The sequence below is a fragment of the Pipra filicauda genome, unplaced genomic scaffold, assembly GCF_003945595.2.
Source record: "Pipra filicauda isolate LSUMZ 115617 unplaced genomic scaffold, ASM394559v2 scaffold416_size611912_pilon, whole genome shotgun sequence".
NCBI classification, from domain to species: domain Eukaryota; kingdom Metazoa; phylum Chordata; class Aves; order Passeriformes; family Pipridae; genus Pipra; species Pipra filicauda.
Window position 1 is genome coordinate 341,554 of NW_024104550.1, and position 19,497 is coordinate 361,050.

The window sequence follows — 19,497 nt, forward strand, 5'->3', positions numbered from 1 at the left end:
AAACATCTCAAGTCTGTTCTGCATCTTTTAACTTTCACACATCCTGCCGGGGCCAGAGAGGATTTAGAGAGAAGAACCACTTGGAAATGCTTAAAACTCCAGCACCATCTTTCATAATGATGTGAGGAGGAACAGAGCATTCAGCAGCTCACTCGTGTCCATGAGCTCAGCTGGGTCACGATGACAGGAAAAGGGATGTAATTCTTAGAGGTGGAGAAGCTCCTTCAAGCCCTGGAACAGTTTCCTATCTGAAAGAGTGTGTTTTGTTCCTAAATACACAGCTTGCCAACAACTACTAGCAACAGCTAGAAACAAACAACAGAAAAACCCCGGCCAAATATCAATATATAATATTAGCACAAACTTCTTCTGACAAGGAAAACAAAAGGGGGATCCCGTTCCCTCCCTTCCCCCATCACCAGTTTGTGCTGCTCAAAGGGTCACATTCCAAAATATCTTTGCAACTTTCGTGATTCCCACTAATTTGTAAAATATTAGGGATAGCACATATTTCCTTCCCTCTTTTACTAGACTGGAGTTTGCTCAATCCTCATCTGACATCTGGGAATTGAAGCTGCCAAGAAGTGAAGATGAAATGATTGTCAAAGAAGATGAAAGTTCCTCTGCTCTTCAGCTACTCCAGCTTTCAGTTTTCATTGTTTGCATGTTATTCATTTAATTCTTCAAAGGAAAAAAAAAAACAAGGCAAAACCCAAACACCAAACAAAAAAAAAAAAAAAAAAAAAAAAAAAAAAAAACAAACCACAACACAACTTTTCTCCCCCCAAATTCACATCCAAACTGTCCCTGCCTGTGTCCCACCTAAGCACACCTGAGCAGCTAAACTGCTACCACAGTTCCTCTCAAGAGCTGGTTTTATTTTTTAATTTTTATTTTGCCAGAGAAAAATACAAAGTCCCTGTAACCCAGCAGGCAGTTGGAGGCACAGTGTGATCCACGGGGACATAAAGAACTTTATTTTCACCTGGGGAGCAACGCCCAGTGTCCCTCTGGAGGTGATTAATCCTTGGGGGGTGTTGGTTACAGAGTTTTGGGGGTGGGTGGGGAACACGACTCTCTCTCTCTCACAGCCTATTCCCAAAGACCTGCCTTCCTCCTGAAAGTGCTTTTTCCAAGCAGCACCTTCACCTATTCCAAGAGCTTTTCCATTATTTCACACGTCACCCTATTTCACCAGGAGCAAATCTCCGTCTTCTTCAACTTTCTGCTCCCAGTTACCTCTGTTCCCTTTTCCTTTCTCCTTCCGAGGACGGAGGGGGGAAAAGAAATAAAAATCTGTTGCTTATTTCCACGCCTCATTAACAGAAGTTACCCTGGGATCACAGGATTTCTGGGCAAGAGGATAAATGAGCGTGGCAGGAAAGCACGTGCCCTCCACTCCACTGGCAACAAACACTCCAACAAGCAAAGCAAAGGTCGAGGGCAGCCCTGGCCCCTTTTTGGGGCACCCTGAATGGACTGGCAGGAAAAAGAGCCAGGCACCACCTCTATTCCCACAAATCCCCCCCATTTTCCTTAACTTTCACACTTCTCTTTGACTGATTGTGCAATTTTAGGGCTGTGGGATTGACGATGAGGTTTCTGACTTTGCACCCCCCATCCACCACCCCTGGCTGCTCTCATGCCATTCTCACCTGTACTCTGCAATTCTCTGGTCCCACCTGCAGGTTCTCCATAAAAAGGATGGATTGTACGTCATCTGTGAGCGCTGACGTTCAAGGCAATAAGATCCCATCCTTTCTAATTTGATGGTTATTGGCTGGGCAGAGTTGTGTAAAACCAAAAAAGCAAATATTTTACAGGTCGAAGCCACACGAAATACTGTTTCAAAACACTGATGCTAAACGAGCCCAACGACAAAGAGGTTCTGAATGTAAAGGGTTTCAAATGGGGAGGTTCAGGAGAAACTCAGGCAAGGAAATAGTCCTTTAAAACAGCTTTTCTGAGCAAGTCTCAGCAGCAACACAGCACAGACCTTCCTGCAGCAGAACACAAGCCTTTCTAAAAAACTGAGTATTCTGCCCCTGGAATTTTATTACAGGCACAGAGAAATCAGCAACTCAAGAAATTTAAGCAATAGTTCAGAACAAGCTTGAAATACGACCTGCCTTCCATCTGGAGACATGAACAAGCAGGACTTCCACTTTGTGTGCCCAGTGAGCTAACAATCAGATGAGGTGCTCCAAACTGGAAGTGCTTATTCCAAATAGTATTTGGCTGGAATTTATTTCCTCTGACATCACCAGAAGTAATCTTAATAGGGTTCCCCTTCCTCAAAGGCCATGTAAGTACTTCCAGCAACTAACTCAGCAATTAAATTCCAGATAAACACTCCTGCATCTCCTGCTGCAGATATATGATGCAGCTGCACCATAAAAATAAAAAAATAAAAATAAAAAATAAATAAAAAAAAAATCAAAGACCTTGACACAAACCTCCAACACAGGCAAATCTGCTGTAAAAATCACACAGAAGGTAAAGAGGCTTCAGACTGGACAGAAAAGTTGGTTTTTAAAAAAAATAATATCATTATTATGTATTAGAATGGACTGGAATTCAGCAATTTCTTAGGACATGGATGAAATAAAATCATAGCAGAGTTGAGAAGCTGCTGAGCTCTAAGTTTTCTGTAACCTTTGTTATTTTGAACAATGCTAAACAAACATACTTTGTAAAAGTACAATACAAATAAAGATTAAAGTTCTCACCCCCATCACAGAGTCTGCCAAAGAAGAGCAAGTGACAACTTAATATCTTCAAGTGAAGCCTTTACAAGTTTGGCATCTGGCAACAAACTTGGGAAGGGAACACTAACACTGCCAGGGCTTTGCTTGGCTCTTCAGGAACAGCAAGGAAGGGCTTGAAAAGAGCTGAGTCTGTTATGAACTTGAGAAATAAGAAAAATTGCTGTTAACCCCCGGGATGCAAAGCTCATCTAGCCCTGTGTGGCCAGAGCAGTGTGAGCACCATGAGTTTGCTTCCCTTAACTGAGCATTTCTCCATTCCTGCAAGGAATGGTTTTGCCACACGAGCCCAGGGTGATGAATAAACTGCAGGTCTGTTCAGTTTTCACTCTGTACTTCAGGAAACATTTTAATGACTTTTGTCAGGCACAGAGCAGCACGGTAACCTCTTCTTCAGCAAACAATGAAAGCAGCCAGAACACAGGCTTACAAAAACCTCACCTCTAGGTGTAGTGACTAAAACTACCTAAGAGCAACATATAGGAGAAAGCTGATCTCTCAGAGCCATTACTCTCACCAGACACCTTCTTTTTTTTTTCCCCCTTTTAAAGTGAACACGACCACATTTTATCCACCCAGACTGACAATCATTTTTGTTGTAGGTAAAGCACAAGGTATTAACAATAATCACCGGGCAATACACGGGGGCGGTTAAACAAAGAGGCTAAAAATGGTTGAATTTGGTCAACTTGCAGGATGCTGGACGGAAGGATTCAGGACACACACAAGTTCCTCTGCTGGAACGGATAACCCAGGGAGGGAGAAGCTCTGCTCATCTGCAAGCACCGGCCGGGTCAGGACACCGGGACAGACCCAGGGCACGACAGCGGGCACGACACAAGGTTTGAACCTCCCCGGCTCACAGGGAGAGCTCCCCAACTCACCCAGCAGCCGCCTGCCCTGCTCACCCCGAGGACGCTCGGGGTCGGGAGGGTGCCATCCTTGGGGTGACATCCCCGAGCACTCGCCCGCGGCCTGAGCCACAGGGGCTGGGAGGAGGCGTTATCCTGCCCTTCCCGGGCAAGATGAAAGCAGGAAAAACCAACCCGGCTGCTGCAATAAAATAAAATATCCCCTTCGCCGCGGGAGGTGCCGGAAGGAGGGACAAAAGCGGGCGAGGGGCGCGCAAGGGAATAGCCGGCTCCGGGGGCGGGTACCCCCATTCCGGGGCCGGGTCCATCCCCGGAGGGGTACCCCCGACCTAGGGCTGGGTACCCCCAGTGCGGGGCTGGCTCCATCCCCGGAGGGGTACCCTCATCCCAGGGGAACACCCCCATCCTAGGGCTGGGTACCCCCAATCCGGTGCTGGCTCCATCCCCGGGGCAGGGTACCCCCATCCCTGGTGGGGTACCCCCATCCCCGCGGCCAGGTCCATCCCCGGGGGGGTACCCCCATCCTGCGGAGGGCACCCCCATCCCGGGGCCGGCTCCACCGCCGGAGGGGGTCCCCCCATCCCGGAGCCGGGTCCCCCCATCCCGGGCGGGCTCCATCCCCGGGGCGGCAGCGGAGCGCGGCGATGCGCGGGGCGGGACGGGGGGTCGGGATGCGGCGGGAGCGACCTCACCTCGCTGCGGGTGATGCGGTGCCGCGCCAGCTTCACCACGGCGAAGTTGCCCTTGCCCAGCGTGCCCTCGATGTCGTAGAAGCCGACGCGGACAGGGCCGAGCCCGCGGGGCAGCAGCGCCGGGGGCCGCCGGGGCTCGGCCATCACCATGCTGGGCTCGGGGGGCGGCGGCGGCGGCGGCTCGGGCTGCTCGGGGTCGGTGCTCGGCGGCCCCGGGGCCGCGCCGCCCCCTCCGCCCGCTCCGCCCGTCCCTCCGCCGCCGACGGACCGACACACGGACACCGAGCGGCGTCACCGCGCGCGTCACCGCGGGCGGGGGCTCGCCATGGAAACCGGCGGCGCGCCCGCCCAGCGGGGCCGAGCCCGGGCGTGGGGTGGGGACAGAGCCGGGAGAGGGGACGGGAGGGACGGGGGAGAGCGCAGGGGATGGGGAGGGGATGGGGAAGAGGACGGGATGGGGAGGGGATGGGGAAGAGGACAGGGGATGGGGATGGGATGGAGAAGAGGACAGGGGATGGATAGGGGTAGGGGTGAGAAAGAGGATGGGGATGGATGGGGATAGGGATGGGGAAGGGGATAGGGAATGGAATGGGGATGGATGGGGTGGGGATGAGGATAGGGATGGGGACAGAGGTGGGGATGGAGACGGGGACAGGGATGGAGAGAGGGACGAGGATGGGGATGAGGATGGGGACAGGGATAGAGGTAGAGATGGGGATGGGGACAGGGATGGAGACAGGGACGAGGATGGGGACAGGGATAGAGGTAGAGATGGGGATGGAGACGGGAACCAGGATGGAGGGGGGGATGGAGGTAGAGACAGGGATGAGGCAGTGATGCTGAGGGTCGGTGGGTCCCCCAGGCTCCCCCCACGGCTTGGTGTGGGCATCCCCTCCTGCTCTCCCAGCTCGGTAGGTGCCCCACAGTGTGGCTGTAGGGGGGGGGGGTCAAACCCACCCCCTGCATTAATAAGATCCCATTATCCCATTAATGAGATCCCAGCAGGCCCAGCTCGTTAGCAGGATGAGGGGGAATGGGTCGGCCCCAGGTGTCTCTCCAGCCCTAAATCAGGGGCTCCATGCACTGAGACCCTGAGCTGCTGCACCTGCATCAGACTTCATGGGTCCTTAAGGCAGTTTCCTGACACAAATCCTCTCTCTCTGGCACTGGGCAGCTTTTCCAGTGGCCCCAGTTATTCCAGATCACAAAGATGCCTCTTGTTGGTACATCAGCCCCCCAAAATCCCAGGCAGATCACACAGAGTGCTGGGTGCAGCTCTGGGCCCCACCATTTCAGAAGGTGCTTGGGTGCATCCAGAGGAGGTTCATGGAGCTGCTGATGGGGCTGCAGGAGGAGGGATGTCCTGTGAGGGGCCTCTGCCTTCATCCAGCTGGGAGAAAAGGAGGCTGAGGGACAACCTCCTGGCTCTCTGGAGGGGATGTGGAGATGGAGGTGCTGAGCTCTTCTCCCTGGAATCCAACGACAGGACTTGTGGGAAGGGCTCAAAGCTGCGTCAGGGGAGGTTCAAACTGGTTATTGGGAAGCATTTCTTTACCAAGAGGGTGGTCAAACACTGGAACAGGCTTCCTGGAGAGTGGGTCAATGCCCCAGGCCTGTCACTGTCTGACAGGCACTTGAATCATGCCCTAATGACACACTTTTAACTTTTGTTTTTCCCTCTAGTGGTCAGGCAGTTGGACTAGATAACTTTTGCAGGTCCCTTCCATAACTAAACTATTCCTCTATTTATTTCCTGCACACCTGGAAAGACAGATTGGGAAGCTCTGTTAGGCCCTTTGACATGAAATGGTTAGAGGACCTTCAGAGTTGAGAATGTGTGAAAAAAGTTAAGGCCTTTCATGCTAAATTCCCTTTCCAGTACTAAGTCCACCAGGTCTGATTTGTCTGTGCACTTACACATGAGCTTGCTTTCATTCCAAAAATGCCATTTTAACTCTGCAGTAATCTTTGCTCTCCTAGTTCATGCCTGTCCCTCTCTGACCACTCTTATCCTCTGCCCCATCTCAGGCTGGAGGATTCACTTTGGGTACCAGGAATCACCCCTGGAATCTTTGCTCCATTCCACTGACCAAACAAGGCTGATGGAACAGCCAAAAGCTGATGGAACAGCTCGTGTCTTCTGAATCAGCAACACAGCCACAGAGCTTTTCTGATGCAAACACAGCTCAAAACAGAGTGTGGCCACGAAAAGAACAAGTGGAAGAAAGCAAGGAACAAACTTGTGCCTCTTGCTTTCCCTTTTTTTGTACAAGTTCTACACGTAAGGCTGTGTCATACTTGTGAAAAGTTGGTTAAATTTGCTACGTGTCAAAGAGTGATGACTGTTCTGCAAAGGGAGCTGAAGTTCTCTGTGCAAAAATTAATGCCTGTCCTTCCCTGTTCCTGAGATTCTCTAAGGAATGACATTTGGAGATGATGCTGCTGACTTGGGCTGCCATGGAGAACAACCAGAGTGCTCTCACTGTTCTATTTATCCCCTTCAGAAGTTCTGGCAATGACTAACTGATGACTTGAGTTAGTCAGACATCCACCCTTTTAAGTGATTGATAGGTACATGAGCAAGCTTTCCATAATCCTACTTGAATAGAAAGTGGTGTCATCCCAAAGTGCCACTTGTGACATTTCTCTGCTGTGGAGGGGCTTCATTTTTTTTTTACAGACTCGAGCTTGGTGCGTTAAAAGTAACTTTTTCTCCACTGTGCCAAATACTGCCTGATATTCATTCACAGCCGCTTCATTATAAACCGGATTCTTTAGTATTAAAACATTTATTTGCTTCCTGGCCACTTCTGCAGTCACAAAAACATCCTTTGTCCTGCACATTTTAGCGGCCACCGATGTGTCCTGCCGTGCTCCAGGGAAAGGGATCCCAGCGCTCCTGGCAAAGCAGGGATGGAGCAGCTCGTGGAGGACAAACGTGGAGCGCACATGCCCTCGTGTGGTCACTGCAGCTCCAGGGCTCCAGAGGAGACGTCCAGCAGCAGGAATTCTCAAATCCCCTCAGCTGGGCACACGCAGCTCGCTGCCCGAGCTCAGGGAGCCGGGACCAGACCAAAACACATCTCAGACGCCTCATCTCCGACCTCTGGCAAGCTTTGCCTCTCGTTTTCTGCTTTTCAACGCCTGAAATGCTCAGGATGTGCCTGATGCTTAATGCCTGCAAAAAAAACCAAACAAACAAACCCAAAAAAACCAAACAACAACAACAAACCACCCCAAAAAACCGAGGGAAGAGACCAAGAATATAAGAGTCAAAACGGATCGATTTTTTTCTTGATGAAAGAGCACTAATTACTGCATTGGAAACTCCAGGCATTCCAAGTGCCCAGCACTGCCTATTCTCCTGTGTAAGGATTTTGCTTTTCAGGAGAAATTGTTGCTAACTCGATGCCATTTCCAAAAGACCTGGAAGATTAATTCTTTTTTTTTTTTTTCCAAAGGAATTACTTCTTTCAGGGCTTCATCTTGCACCACGTTCTGGTGGAGGAACAGCAGGGGCTTGGCAGACACCGTGACACTGCAGATGTGCAGCACAGAGCCCTTGTGCACTGAAATATTTCAGTGTTTGCAGTTAAATCCTCTTCCTGCCTGTTTACTTTGGCAGAACAGGTTCGTGGCTACCCCTGCACTCAGTTCTGTTGTTGTTTCAGCCACGCATAAAACACCTTTTGCCAAACCTTTGTTTCCTGGTGGCTTGTGAAAATTCTTCCTTTTCCTATTTATTTATTTCCATGCAAGGGAGGAGAGCAAGCTCTTAAGGGAACCCTGTCCAGAGCTAAAAATTCATTTTAGGTGCTTCAGAGATTTGTTCAGCAGCAAAACATTGCTCTCTCCTGGAGCCAGAAACACCTGCAGGGCAAAAGGTGTGTCCTATTTGTGTTCCTGCTTGACATACTTTATGTTCTTGGTGTCCCCTCACTCCCTCCCTCCCAGGAGGATGAGGGAAAGAAGTGGAAAAGTGAGAAAATTCGTGGTTTGAGACAAAGGCAGTTTAATAGGTAAAGTAAAAGTTGCACACACAAGCAAAGCACACCAAGGCATTCATTCCCCACTCCCCATGTCCAGGAAAGCAGGGCTCCATCACACCTGACAGGCAACTTTTAGCACCTTTAAGACAACTGGGTCAGTTAAATAAATAAGGATTTTGGATTGTCCTCTAGTTTTTCAAGGCATATCTTTGGTACAAAAAAGTGAATCAAGATTATTAACAAACCGTTCCCAGGGCAAAGGGGGCTTGATGCAAAGCAAAATATACACATTCTTTTCAGTCTGGATCGTTAAAAACCCACATTCTTTCAAAAAAAAAAAAAAAAAAAAAAAAAAAAAGAGAAGAATATGGGGAAATGCAAACCCAGGATAAACACCATGTGTAACTGTTATTAAAACAAGTGCATGGACAGGGCAGGTAAACTCGTCTCAGCATCCACCTTGTCATCTGAGTTCCAGGGTTTTTTTTTCTGTCCGTTTGCTCAATATCCATAAATCTCATTGTCCACCCAGGTGGACTCCTGGCTCCTGCCCACACGGTCCCCACAGAGCTCGTAGATGTCGTTGGTGACAAAGCCACTCTCGGTCCCAAAGCCACTGCTGGGGGGTTTGGGCGCTGCCTCCTGCCTGTCCCTGCCCAGCTCCGAGTGCTCCCGGGCCCGGAAGGAGGAATTCTTGGTGCCAGGCCTGGTCCCAGCCAGGTCTGCCTCCGACTGCTTGGTGATGACTTTGTAGATGTCCAGGCTGGGGCTGTTGGACAGCCAGGTATCCTCCTCCTTGGGGCTTCTGTCCATCCGCTCCTCCCTCCTGGGGAATGGGGGGGAAACAAAAAACCCCTATTATGGCACAAAGCAATACCACACCTCTTACAGTAATTTAATGCTGACCCTCGAGGGAAGCTGACCCTCAGAGTCCAGGCTCTGCATAAAATTGGGAATTATTTGTCATTCCGTGCTGCACACCCAGAACAGCCCCTTGGCACGACCTGGAGATACTGAGGCAGCAAAACCCAACCCTGACGTTCCCAAAACCACAACCAGCACCCCCAGCAGAGCCACTGTGCACACAGGGAAAACATGGAGATATTACTTATCAACAAGTATTACTTGCTCCTTTTATCTCCACATTTTTCACTTTCAAAGGTGAACATCTGATAATTCAAAAATCGATGATTCGAATCTTTAATAAGAAAGATGAAGTGCTGCCACATGAAAATCATTATCTTGTTTACACTGTTCCCTGACTACTATGTCTGTGAACACACTAATATGCTATAATGTGATTTACTTAAAATTTTGCTTGAAAATAACTCAGCCTGGAGCACCCACTGCACTTTTTAAACATTTCTTTGGCTGCAGAGCACCTCACAGGGTGCCAAAAGCAGCTGTGAGATTACTGCCAGGAAATGCTACCATAGGTGGTTTTAACATAAAACCACCACTTACCTCTTCACAAAAAGCCAAAAACAGGAGATGCCTGTAATGACCACCAGGAGCAGCAGCACAGGAATGCCGGGAATAAGGATGTAGGCAAGACTCTGAACAGGTTCTAGGGGTAAAAAGGAGTCAGTGGTAAGAAGGAATTGGAAGATTCTCACAGTTAATCATATACACTTACAAACAAAACATGGTCAATTTAGCCACTCAAAAATGATTCAATAAAAGTACCTTTTCCAGACCCAGAACACTTTAGATTTTGAACATTTTGGTGGCCAAAGCAGCCAGTTCAGGTTTCTACTGAAGGGGAAGATTTGAGGGAAGGGCGGGGGTTTTTTCAGTTTGGGTCAAACATTTGGGTCAAACATTTGAAACTGTTTGCAACCAAATGTGAAAAATGTGGATTTGCACAGCCAGGGGGGAGGGCACAAAGTACCTCTGGCTCCCACAGCTGTCACATTAACACCTCTCCTCCGGGGTTCTCCTGGCAGCACTGGGCTCGAGGGCTCCGTGGCAACATCTGGGAAGAAGCAGCTTAGTTAACATTGCAGATTTTCTTTTTGAAAGAGCTTAAGAGTCATAAAAGTGAGGGTGAGGGGATGGGAGAGACTGAGAGCTGCAAAGATGGGTAAAGGGTACTGGCCCTCCTGCTTCCATGACCTGCATCGACAGCAGCCAGGCTGTTTTCCTACAGAATGGGTTATGGAATAGCACAAGGAAAAGTGCAGACTGCAGGGGAGTTTCTTGCTCAGTGTGTTTTCAGCCTGCTGAGAATGACTGTAACACAGGGCTGCCTCTGAAAGTTAACTTATCATTGAAGAAGAGCCCCAAACTCCAGCTCACCTCTCTGAGGATTCTCTATTGGAGCATTTGTTGGCTTCTCTGAAAGAAAAGAGAAAAGCACAATTTGAGTGGGGAGACCAACACCATGAGCACCCTTCTCTGGTGTTCTCTCTCCCTCAGGCCCCAGCTGAGACCTCAAACACTTCACACTTCATAAAAACCCTCTGAAAATTTGTACCAAGTCACAGGGAGCTGCAGATATTAATGCTGAGATTGCTTCCCCCAGCACTTGCACGAACTCAGAGATACCCATCTCCCAGCAGTGAAGCCGAGGAAGGGTTTCCCTGTGTCCCTGCAGCCTCCTCGTACCTTCTGGGGGTTGGGTTTCAAAGGCACAGAATGACTCATTACCGAGGGAATATTTGCAAATGAAGTTATTTTTCATGTTGCATCTGTCGTCGTTCCACTGAAACATGTAAGGCCCCCCGACACCTGGCGGGGCAGATGGCTGGTGGTACATCACAACGCAGATCTCACTCCCACAGGATGGCTCATCCACGTACCAGTTCCTGGGAAAACACAACCAACACGGGCAGGGGCCACCCGACATCACTTCCCGGGAGCTCAGATGGGAACATACCCCAGAGGGCACAGCCAGAGGGTCACAGCACACCCTCCCACCCCGCCCTTCCCCTGGGAGTACAGTTATTTATTCTCGCAATTCCGATTTTTCCAAAGGAAAAAAAAACCCACAACTCAGCAATCAGGGTGTTAAACGTTCAGGAGCAAAGGGCTGAGCCCCTCCCTGCCTGGAACCCCTCGGGAGAAATTTGACTTTCCCAAACGATTTTAGACCTGTGCAAAATCATCTACCACAGTTATTTTGTTTTGCTCTCTGGCCTCGGTGCCTCGCAAAATTTCAACACCTCTTTAATGAGGAAATGAAAAAGCTAAAGGGGGATCTGTTTTTCTCTGTCTGGAAATGCACCAGCACTGGCTTGCACATAATTTTCTTTTTGTTGTTGTTGTTCTAATAATAAACTTCACCACCAGACAACTGTGCAGGCTTTTCCAAGAGCACCCAGGAAGGAGGCTCAGCCCCCTGGAACACCATTGCTATTGAGGAGGCATCTTCTGCAGCTCAGAGAACTCTTCTAAGCTGGGTTTAGATTTTGACAAGTGCTCAGTACCCACTATTTTGGAGCAAACCATGTTTTGCCTGCCAAGCTGACCCGTACAATAGAGATAATTCCAGCTATCCCAAGGTACTCCACATGGGAAAACACCCCTGTGTGTTAAAGCAGTGTTTTTTCAATCATTCCAACGCTGTATTTCTCCCTCACTTCCTTCCTCCCCTGGTGTTTTCCTTGGCTTTATCATTTAGCACAAATAAGCTGTGTCTCACCAATGGAAGGCAATAAAGCTGGGCCTGTTTCTTAGCAGCAGATCTGGCTCCAGCTTCCCATTATCCACCCCCAATATCTGAACCACAGGAGGAACTTTAATGCACCCAACAGCACTAAAAGCAGTTTTATTCATTCCTTCACAGGGCAACTGAAATATCTGATGAGCTGCCAAGGCAAGAAGGTCACTGGCAAGATGTTTGTACCCATGTGCAATAGGAAGGAGAATGCAGATTGGCGTAAATGTTGTTGCTTTGATATTTTAAATTTCAACAAATGCTGTGGTTTCTCTCACCTTAAGACAGGGAGGCAGAAATCTCACAAATGTTGTGAAGACTTGAACTTTTCACATCTACAAAGAAATCCTGCAGCTCTCAGATTTAACTGTCTCACAGGAAAAAAAAATGTCATTCCTTCAGCAAGTGGAAGGGAAAGAGCCCATTGCTCAGGGATGAGCTCCAGGGCATCTGAAGTGCAGGAACCTCCAGGTCAAAGCACATATTTTGTAGCTGCCTAATCAGATTTTTTAAGACCAGATCACTTGTTCTTCCCCCTCCTTTTAGCAACCAAAAATCATCAATTAGCCCGAGTTAAACACTCTAGGTGTCACATGGAGCAACAGAGAGTCTCCAGAGCAGGGTAACTATATCTGGGTGGGATGAATCACAGATGGCAGCTGGGACAATATTCCTTGGGTCATTTGACAGAATCCTTTGTGGTTGCTGAAGGCAGGTGACAGTCCCTGACCCTTTTGCCTCCCAGTGCCACCCACAGGCACCCACCTGAACTTGGCTGAGCTGCCATCCGACCAGGAGTAGAAGTTCTGGCACTCTGTACTATTGTTCTCCTCCTCCTCCTCCTTTTTCCTCCGGAGCCCAATCCAGAAATCCCCATCGGAAGCCAGGAGGCTCCTGACGAAGGTTTCGATGAGTCTCTGCTCTGCTGCACTCTCGATGCTCACCAGGTGTCCCCCGTCAGCCTGGCAGGCCAGCTGAGCCTCCTCGTAGCTGGTTCTGCGGGAGGCATCGTGGAAATACACGATTTTGTAGCAGGGTTTCTGCGTCCCGCGGCGGCAAACTGTCTGTCCTGCAGGGAGGGAGAGGGACCTGTCACAGCAACTCTGCCTGCAGGGCCAGACTTCGGTGCTAATGCTTCCATCTGGACGAGTTTTGCACTGTTTCTATGGAAAAGTAGACAGGTAAAGAGCCTCTTGTGTCCCTGGCCTGGCAATGGCACCTCCAAGCTTTTCTTACTGCATCAAACAGTTTTTAGCACTGTCCTTTCATGTCCTGCTCTTCTCAGCTCCCTCACGATTTTTTCTGTGAGTTCCAGATCCTGGGAGTTCCTCCCAGAGAAGCAATGCTGTGCCAGACAGCAAGCTCACATATGCAGCATTTTCAGAACAGAGCTCCCTTGCAGGAGTTCAAAGAGGATTTTTTAAATTTATTGTTGTTTTTAAGGAATTAAGCAGCTAAAATCAGAGATTCCCTTACACAAGCAGAAACAGCAGGGATTTATCTTTCAGGGTGTGTGTAATAGTTCCATGGAGTTTATATTGCAGTCATGGAATGGTTTGGGTTGGAAAAGATCTGAAAGCTCACCCAGTTCCACCCTCTGCCACAGGCAGGGACACCTTCCACTATCCCAGGTTGCTCCAACCTGGCCTGGGACACTTCCAGGGATGGGGCAGCCACAGCTTCTCTGGGCAACCTGTGCCAGGGCCTCCCCACCCTCCCAGGGAAGGATTCCTTCCCATTCTCCCACCTACACTTACTCTTCCAGTTTTCAGTGTCTCTACTGGGGCGAACAAGACATGTTCCCCCAGCCCAGTTCCCTCTGCTCTGGGTGGTGCTTCTGACTGCCCAGGAAGGAAACAGTGTCTGCTTTCAGGCTGTCAGAAGCCAAGAACTTTCTCATGCAGAAGCAGCACAAGCTTATTTTGGTTACAAGGGGAGATCAAAGTGAACAGACACATCATCTGAATCCAGGCACTCCTGCGTTCCTCAGCACAACAGTCCCAATATTTAGACTGTGGAAACAAACAGTTTTGTTCTACTCAGTAAATATTTCTCTGCAGACACAATCTGCTAACCTACGTGTCTGCACAGAAGGAAAACATTCAGCAACATTTGTAACGTGCTCAGAACAAACAGGATGAGAGGACGGGTCATTATAAACCCCTCCGTGGGTTATTTGCTGGCTTTGCTTTGTTCTTCTGTATTCCTACATGAGCACTGTAAGAGTGAGAGTTTAAAGACCTTTCATAGGGGAATTTTTGAACAGTTAACTAGTCAGAATCAGTCTGTTAACACTTTACACGGAAGTTACAACAGGAACAGTTTTTTACTACAACTGCAGTGTTAGAGAATACATTTCTGGCATAACCTGTATTTCTCTTGGGAACTTTACACTCATCCAGGCTTGGTGAGACAGGCAAAGCCCCCTTACCTCTTCTGAGGGATATGTCCACTGCTGTTGTGAAAGGCATGAGAAAAACACAGACAGCACATTGTTATTAAAAAAGCTTCACTAACTGTCTACAAATACTGTCACAAGCTGCACTCAGGGTCTTTCTGATACACAAGTGCAATTTTTTTCCACTTACTGGCAGAAAATCTCTGCCTCATCAGCCATTACTTTCAGCTAAGGAAAAATCTACTGTAGTTGATGTCTGATTACTGCTCTTTGGGATCCCAAAGAAGGTTTGAGTTACAGGGCATGCTGTCTGTGTAGCTGTAAGCAGCGCTGAAAGGGTTCCTTGTATTTTCCCCTTATCTCCTCACTGCCTAGACGGGATCTGCCCCAAAGTCTGCTGACTTCAGTGAGCTCCCCAGGGCAGGGCAGGGAAAAATCACAGTCACGAAAGTTGGAAGGGACAGAATCCCAGAACAGGCTGAGCTGGAAGAGGTGCACAAGAACCATTGAGTCCAACACTTATCCCTGCACAGGACCACCCCCAAGAGTCACACCATGTGTCTGAGAGGATCATCTTGAGCTCTGGCAGCCTTGGGGCTGTGCCCGCTGCCCTGGGGAGCCTGGGCAGTGCCCAACCAGCCTCTGGGGGAAGAACCTTTTCCTGAGATCCAACCTGACCCTGCCCTGACACAGCTCCAGGCCATTCTCTGGGGTCCTGTCCCTGCTCCCCACAGAGCAGAGCTCAAGGCCTGTCCCTCCTCTGCCCCTCCCGAGGGAGTTGCAGACCAAGCCCACCAAGCCCAACCTTCCCCCCGCATCCGCATCCTCCCCGTGTCGCGACATTCCCGCGCATCCCGACCCTCCCAGCGCCAGGGGCGAGCGGCAGCAGAGCCGGAGCTCCCTCTCCGTGCCAGGGGGGCGATCCCAGCGCCGGGCAACCCCCCCGCATCCCCCCGCAAACCCCCTCTTACCGCTGAGCAGCCGCGCCCCCGCCGCGCAGCCCAGCGCGGCCGCGCACAGCGCCGCGGCCGCGAGCATCGCCCCGGATCCGCGGCCCGAGGGGACGGGAGGGAGCCGGCACCGGCACCTCCTCCTTCCCTCCTTCCCTCCTTCCCTCCCCTTCTCGGGCTCCGGGCCAGCGGGCTCGGCTCAGCCCCTGCGCTCGGGAAGCGGCACCGCCCGGGCTCGGGATGCGCCTCCTCTCTCCGCTCCTCTCTCCGCTCCTCTCTCCGCTCCTCTCTCCGCTCCTCTCTCCGCTCCACCTCCTTCCCCGCTCCAAACTCTTCATCCCTCCGCGTGTTCCCCCGCCCGGTTTTATACCTGTCCCACACTCCCCCCGGGGCGTGGGGAGCCGCCCCCGCAGGCAGAGCCAGACCCAGCCAGGGGCGCATCCTCCCCGGGCTGAGGATGCGCGGCTGCCCTCGGGAAAGCGCTCCGGGAGCGGGCACAGAGCACGGGGGCTCTGCTTCGAACATTGCCGACCCCCCCAGCCCGTTTCCTGGTGGCCGGGAAGCTGCTCCGCACCTGTTTCCTGCAGCGTTCTCCATCCACGGATTTTCTGGCTCGGGCTCCAAGGGGGTTTTTGCAGGACAGAGCACCGGGATCGGTGCTTTCTTTAAAATAAGAGATTAATGGTTTTTATGTATTTCAAACCTAGACCCGCTCTTGGGAGCTCAGTTAGAGAAGCTCCTTCTGAAATCAGTATTTTAAATAGAGGAAAATCCTTTAAAGTACCACGAGCACAGCCCACTCCAGGTCACCAGAAATCAGGGATCTCAGTGTTGGAGCTGAGCTCAGGCCATGGCTTTGCAGCCTGGGTCGTGTCTGTGAAACAGGAACAGCCTTTGTGACATTTCCTGGCCCTTTCAGAAATATGGAAACACTTTGTCAACTGGTCTTCTCCCTGACTTTCAGAATTCCAACCTGAATTAAAGCAAGATTAAGGAAAATGTCGAAGCTTCCACCTCCTTCTCTTAATATTTAGAAAAAAATGGAAAATATATAGAAAGTAAAGTACAGAACAAAAGCAGCAGGCTTTCAGCCTTTTAATGTCCATATCTTAATATATATTAGTATAGGATAAAACTGAGTAGTCATTGCAATAATAATGACAATAATATCCAGAACATCTTTCCCCCCTCCCCCAGATAGGACCTGACTATTTAGACCGAGGGAAATAAAAAGCAGACCCAGCTTTAAATGCACAGAATTTGGGCAGAGCAGATAGTCTGGGTTCAGCATTTTAATAAACTTTGAGAAGAGGAGGTACTTCATATGAACCAACTTAAAAGCTTAAATAAGAAGGAAGAAGAAAGGAGGCTTTTATGTCTAAAATGAATACGTCATTTCTGAAAGGGTCCTTTGAAATCTTGTTTTCCAAGTTATTTCTCAAATCACTGCACTCATCAGCTTTAAAATTTCAGTTCTGCTCTCTACAATTGAGCAATGAAATTGTATTAATTCAGATATATAGTTCTTCAGAAGAACAGATGTTTAACCTTCAACTCATTTATCGCTGCTTTGTATCTTGGGAGTTACAGCAGAAGGAAAGAAGAGCATTAATTTAATTCAACCCTCTTACTCCTGGATTTTATTCTCCTGATAAACATCCGGCCAGGCCAAGGAAAACCACTGTATGTCAGTAAATCTTGAATTCAATACTGATAATAATAAAAATCCCTACATGGAGTTCTTCCTTTGATTGCTCAAATTAAGTTTCTGAGAGCTTTTTAGGGAGCAGAGCAGCCAGTCTCATAACTTTGTTATAAACTGAGTTTTGGTGTTTTCAGGGGATAAAAACCTCGAGACAGCCATGAAAAAATCAAACAACCAAGAGTGGCCAGGCTGTGAAGATCCCTTTGGCACATGGAACTGAGAAATTCAGACACCATCTCTTCTCCTTGTGGTTTTGGGGTTGAAAATTGTCCAATAACTATATTTAGCTGGCCTAAACTTCATTTACCTCGTACACTTTTTGCTTCCTGCTGTCTGGGCTGGACTTTCAGTGTCCCACAGCCTACAGGATCCTCCTTGCTTAGGGAATTTGTTGGATAATCCCCTGTCCCTGCACCACTGTGGAGACAACAGAGCTTCCAGGGGTGCAGGAACAGCACATCTGGATCAAGCCTGAAGTCTGGATTTGAGCACTGTGTGACACCTATGACTGATAATAATCTGAACATTATTCTTATTTCACTCAGTGCATTCATTTGAATTTCTTTTAGACTTATGTGAGGCTTGTAGTTGTACAAAGTGATTTATTCAGTGCAATCAATCAGTCATCTCTATGGCTGCAAACCCTGGCTCTCATCTATTGTTACTGATTTAAAAAAAAAAAAAAAAAAATTAAAAAAGAATGTAAGATTCAGGGAACTGTTGCTGGCTCCAGCCAGAATTCAGAAAGCAGACTAATTGATGGTAATGGATGGGATGCCTTTTGGAATTGTTAATAGGGAAAGGAGGGTTTGCTGACTTGCAGGAAAGACTTGCAGAGCTCAGCACCTCTCTGTACCTCTCACAGATTGCTCTTGTCTGGCCTGCTTCCCACCCCCAGGCTGCAGGTTTTTCAGTAAAAACGGGGAAGACTTGACTAAAATTAGAAAAGAAAAAAAAAGAAAGAAAAAAAAATTGCAGAGTCAGGCTGGAAATGTTCTCACAGAACTTCGTGGTGGTTGTCTTAGTTTCCTTTGCTCGTGTGAATTGTGTTGATGTCTGGGTGGAATGCTGATTTTCCAGAGGCTCCAGCAAAAGTTTCTGCCTTCGAGACTTTTTCACTCAGGTTCAGGCTCGAGCCCCCAGAGAGTTGCCACCACAGTCCTCAATTTTATTTGTTCAAGGGGAATAAATGGAGGTAAATGTGAGAACAGAGGCCCTGGGCTGTGAGAGAGGAGCAGGGTCAGGATGGGGGCTGAGGGCTGCCAAGGGGGAGGAGAAAACCCCCTTTATTTTGTCCTCCTGGTTTCCAGTGTCCTGTGAGCAAACCAGTGCAGCCCCCAGTACAACTGGGGTCTCCTGCTGGGACAGGGATTCAGCACTTTTCCCTTGCTGAGCCCTCTGCAAGGAGGTCAGGCTGCCTCGTGCCTCCGGAATTCCCACGTGCCCGATTTCCACGGAGATGATCCTGCACACCTTTTCACCTGGCTGTGTGGCTAGTGATTGTTGCTTTGGGCAATCAGCTAACTACACTGCCTGGTAACCAGGCTGATGGAAAGCCTTCCAACCCCTACTTGGGTGAAAACTGGGATTTTGTTTAGAAAAAAACCAACCCTCCCACAGCAGGTTCCAGCACTATTATTGAAATTCCTGAAGGTTAAGCCAAGTGGTCAGAGTAAAAATCACTTATCCATCCAGCGAGTTTAATATTTAATAATCATTGCTTAAAACCCCCCTTCACTTACTGGGTTGTTAAATAAAACATGAAAAGTATAGACAAATTTTTTTCCCAATACCCTGAAGGATGCAACCAAGATAAATTCTTAGTCCAGTCTTGGGGCATAAGCAATTAAGATAATCAATTTAAACACAACACACAGGTCCAGGAAAGCTCCCAAGGATTTTAGCACCAGCTTCAAGAAAACTAAGATTTCACTTGATACCACCAACATACAATTCTGTTGGACAGGTAAAATTCTGGAAATAAAGCTGCAAATTAATAAATATTACTAATTTTGCACTGGGAGTAAGGGTGAGGAGGATTTGTGGTGCAGTTTTCTGGCCTGAGGTTGGAGCAGGGAATCCTGTGCCTTGTTTTGATGGCAGTGGAGTTAGTGATTGTGGAGCAGGGGGTACAATCAGCTAATTACACTGCCTACAAACCAAGCACTGCTCAGAGGCTCATGGAATTCAAACCTAGAACAAAAAGAAAGCACTGCCAATAATTATATAAATATACTCTTGCTTTTAGAATAACAAGGAATTGACAATAATCAAAACATTGGTCATATCACCCTTATTCTACTAAATACCAAGTCTTTATACCACAAATTAATTGTGCTTAATAATTAAAACTGCAATGAATGCAACACAAAGATAATTTCAAGAGTGCAAAGACAAAGCAATTAAATACTAAAATATAAATTATTACCCTGCACCACAATGGAGAAAACCTTGGCATGGAGTCCTTG

The 19,497-nt window shown here is 48.7% G+C and overlaps 2 protein-coding genes across 3 annotated transcripts in view; both read right to left on the reverse strand.

Moving 5' to 3' along the window:
* The window catches only part of SIK2 (salt inducible kinase 2), a 32,133-nt gene extending 27,620 nt beyond the window's left edge, over window positions 1–4,513 (reverse strand). Inside the window, exon 1 of the mRNA XM_027734495.2 lies at window positions 4,330–4,513. Coding sequence (XP_027590296.2) covers window positions 4,330–4,479 — 150 coding nt within the window. The 5' untranslated portion in view covers window positions 4,480–4,513. The remainder of the gene's footprint in view (window positions 1–4,329) is intronic.
* Window positions 4,514–8,681: 4,168 nt separating this feature from the next.
* LAYN (layilin) lies at window positions 8,682–18,590 on the reverse strand. Of its 2 annotated transcripts, XM_039385515.1 has the most exons (8): window positions 15,346–18,590; window positions 14,408–14,431; window positions 12,742–13,045; window positions 10,968–11,125; window positions 10,617–10,655; window positions 10,210–10,293; window positions 9,783–9,885; window positions 8,682–9,144 (listed from the first exon to the last, which is right to left on the reverse strand). In XM_039385515.1, the coding sequence occupies exons 1-8, from the start codon at window positions 15,410–15,412 to the stop codon at window positions 8,820–8,822; spliced, it is 1,104 nt and encodes a 367-aa protein (XP_039241449.1). In that variant the 5' UTR covers window positions 15,413–18,590; the 3' UTR covers window positions 8,682–8,819. The 2 variants fall into 2 exon arrangements, with proteins under 2 accessions (XP_039241449.1, XP_027590335.1); XM_027734534.2 differs by lacking the exon at window positions 14,408–14,431.
* Between the last annotated feature and the right edge of the window lie 907 nt (window positions 18,591–19,497).

Bases quoted from the DNA above. Each gene is read 5' to 3' on its own strand.
- LAYN (XM_039385515.1), bottom strand. From the start codon at position 15,412: ATGCTCGCGGCCGCGGCGCTGTGCGCGGCCGCGCTGGGCTGCGCGGCG. The intron at 10,656-10,967 runs GTAATGAGTCAT...CTTTTCTTTCAG, and splicing joins CATTTGCAAATATTCCCTCG to AGAAGCCAACAAATGCTCCA. The intron at 9,886-10,209 runs GTACTTTGTGCC...TTTTACCCCTAG, and splicing joins GACAGCTGTGGGAGCCAGAG to AACCTGTTCAGAGTCTTGCC.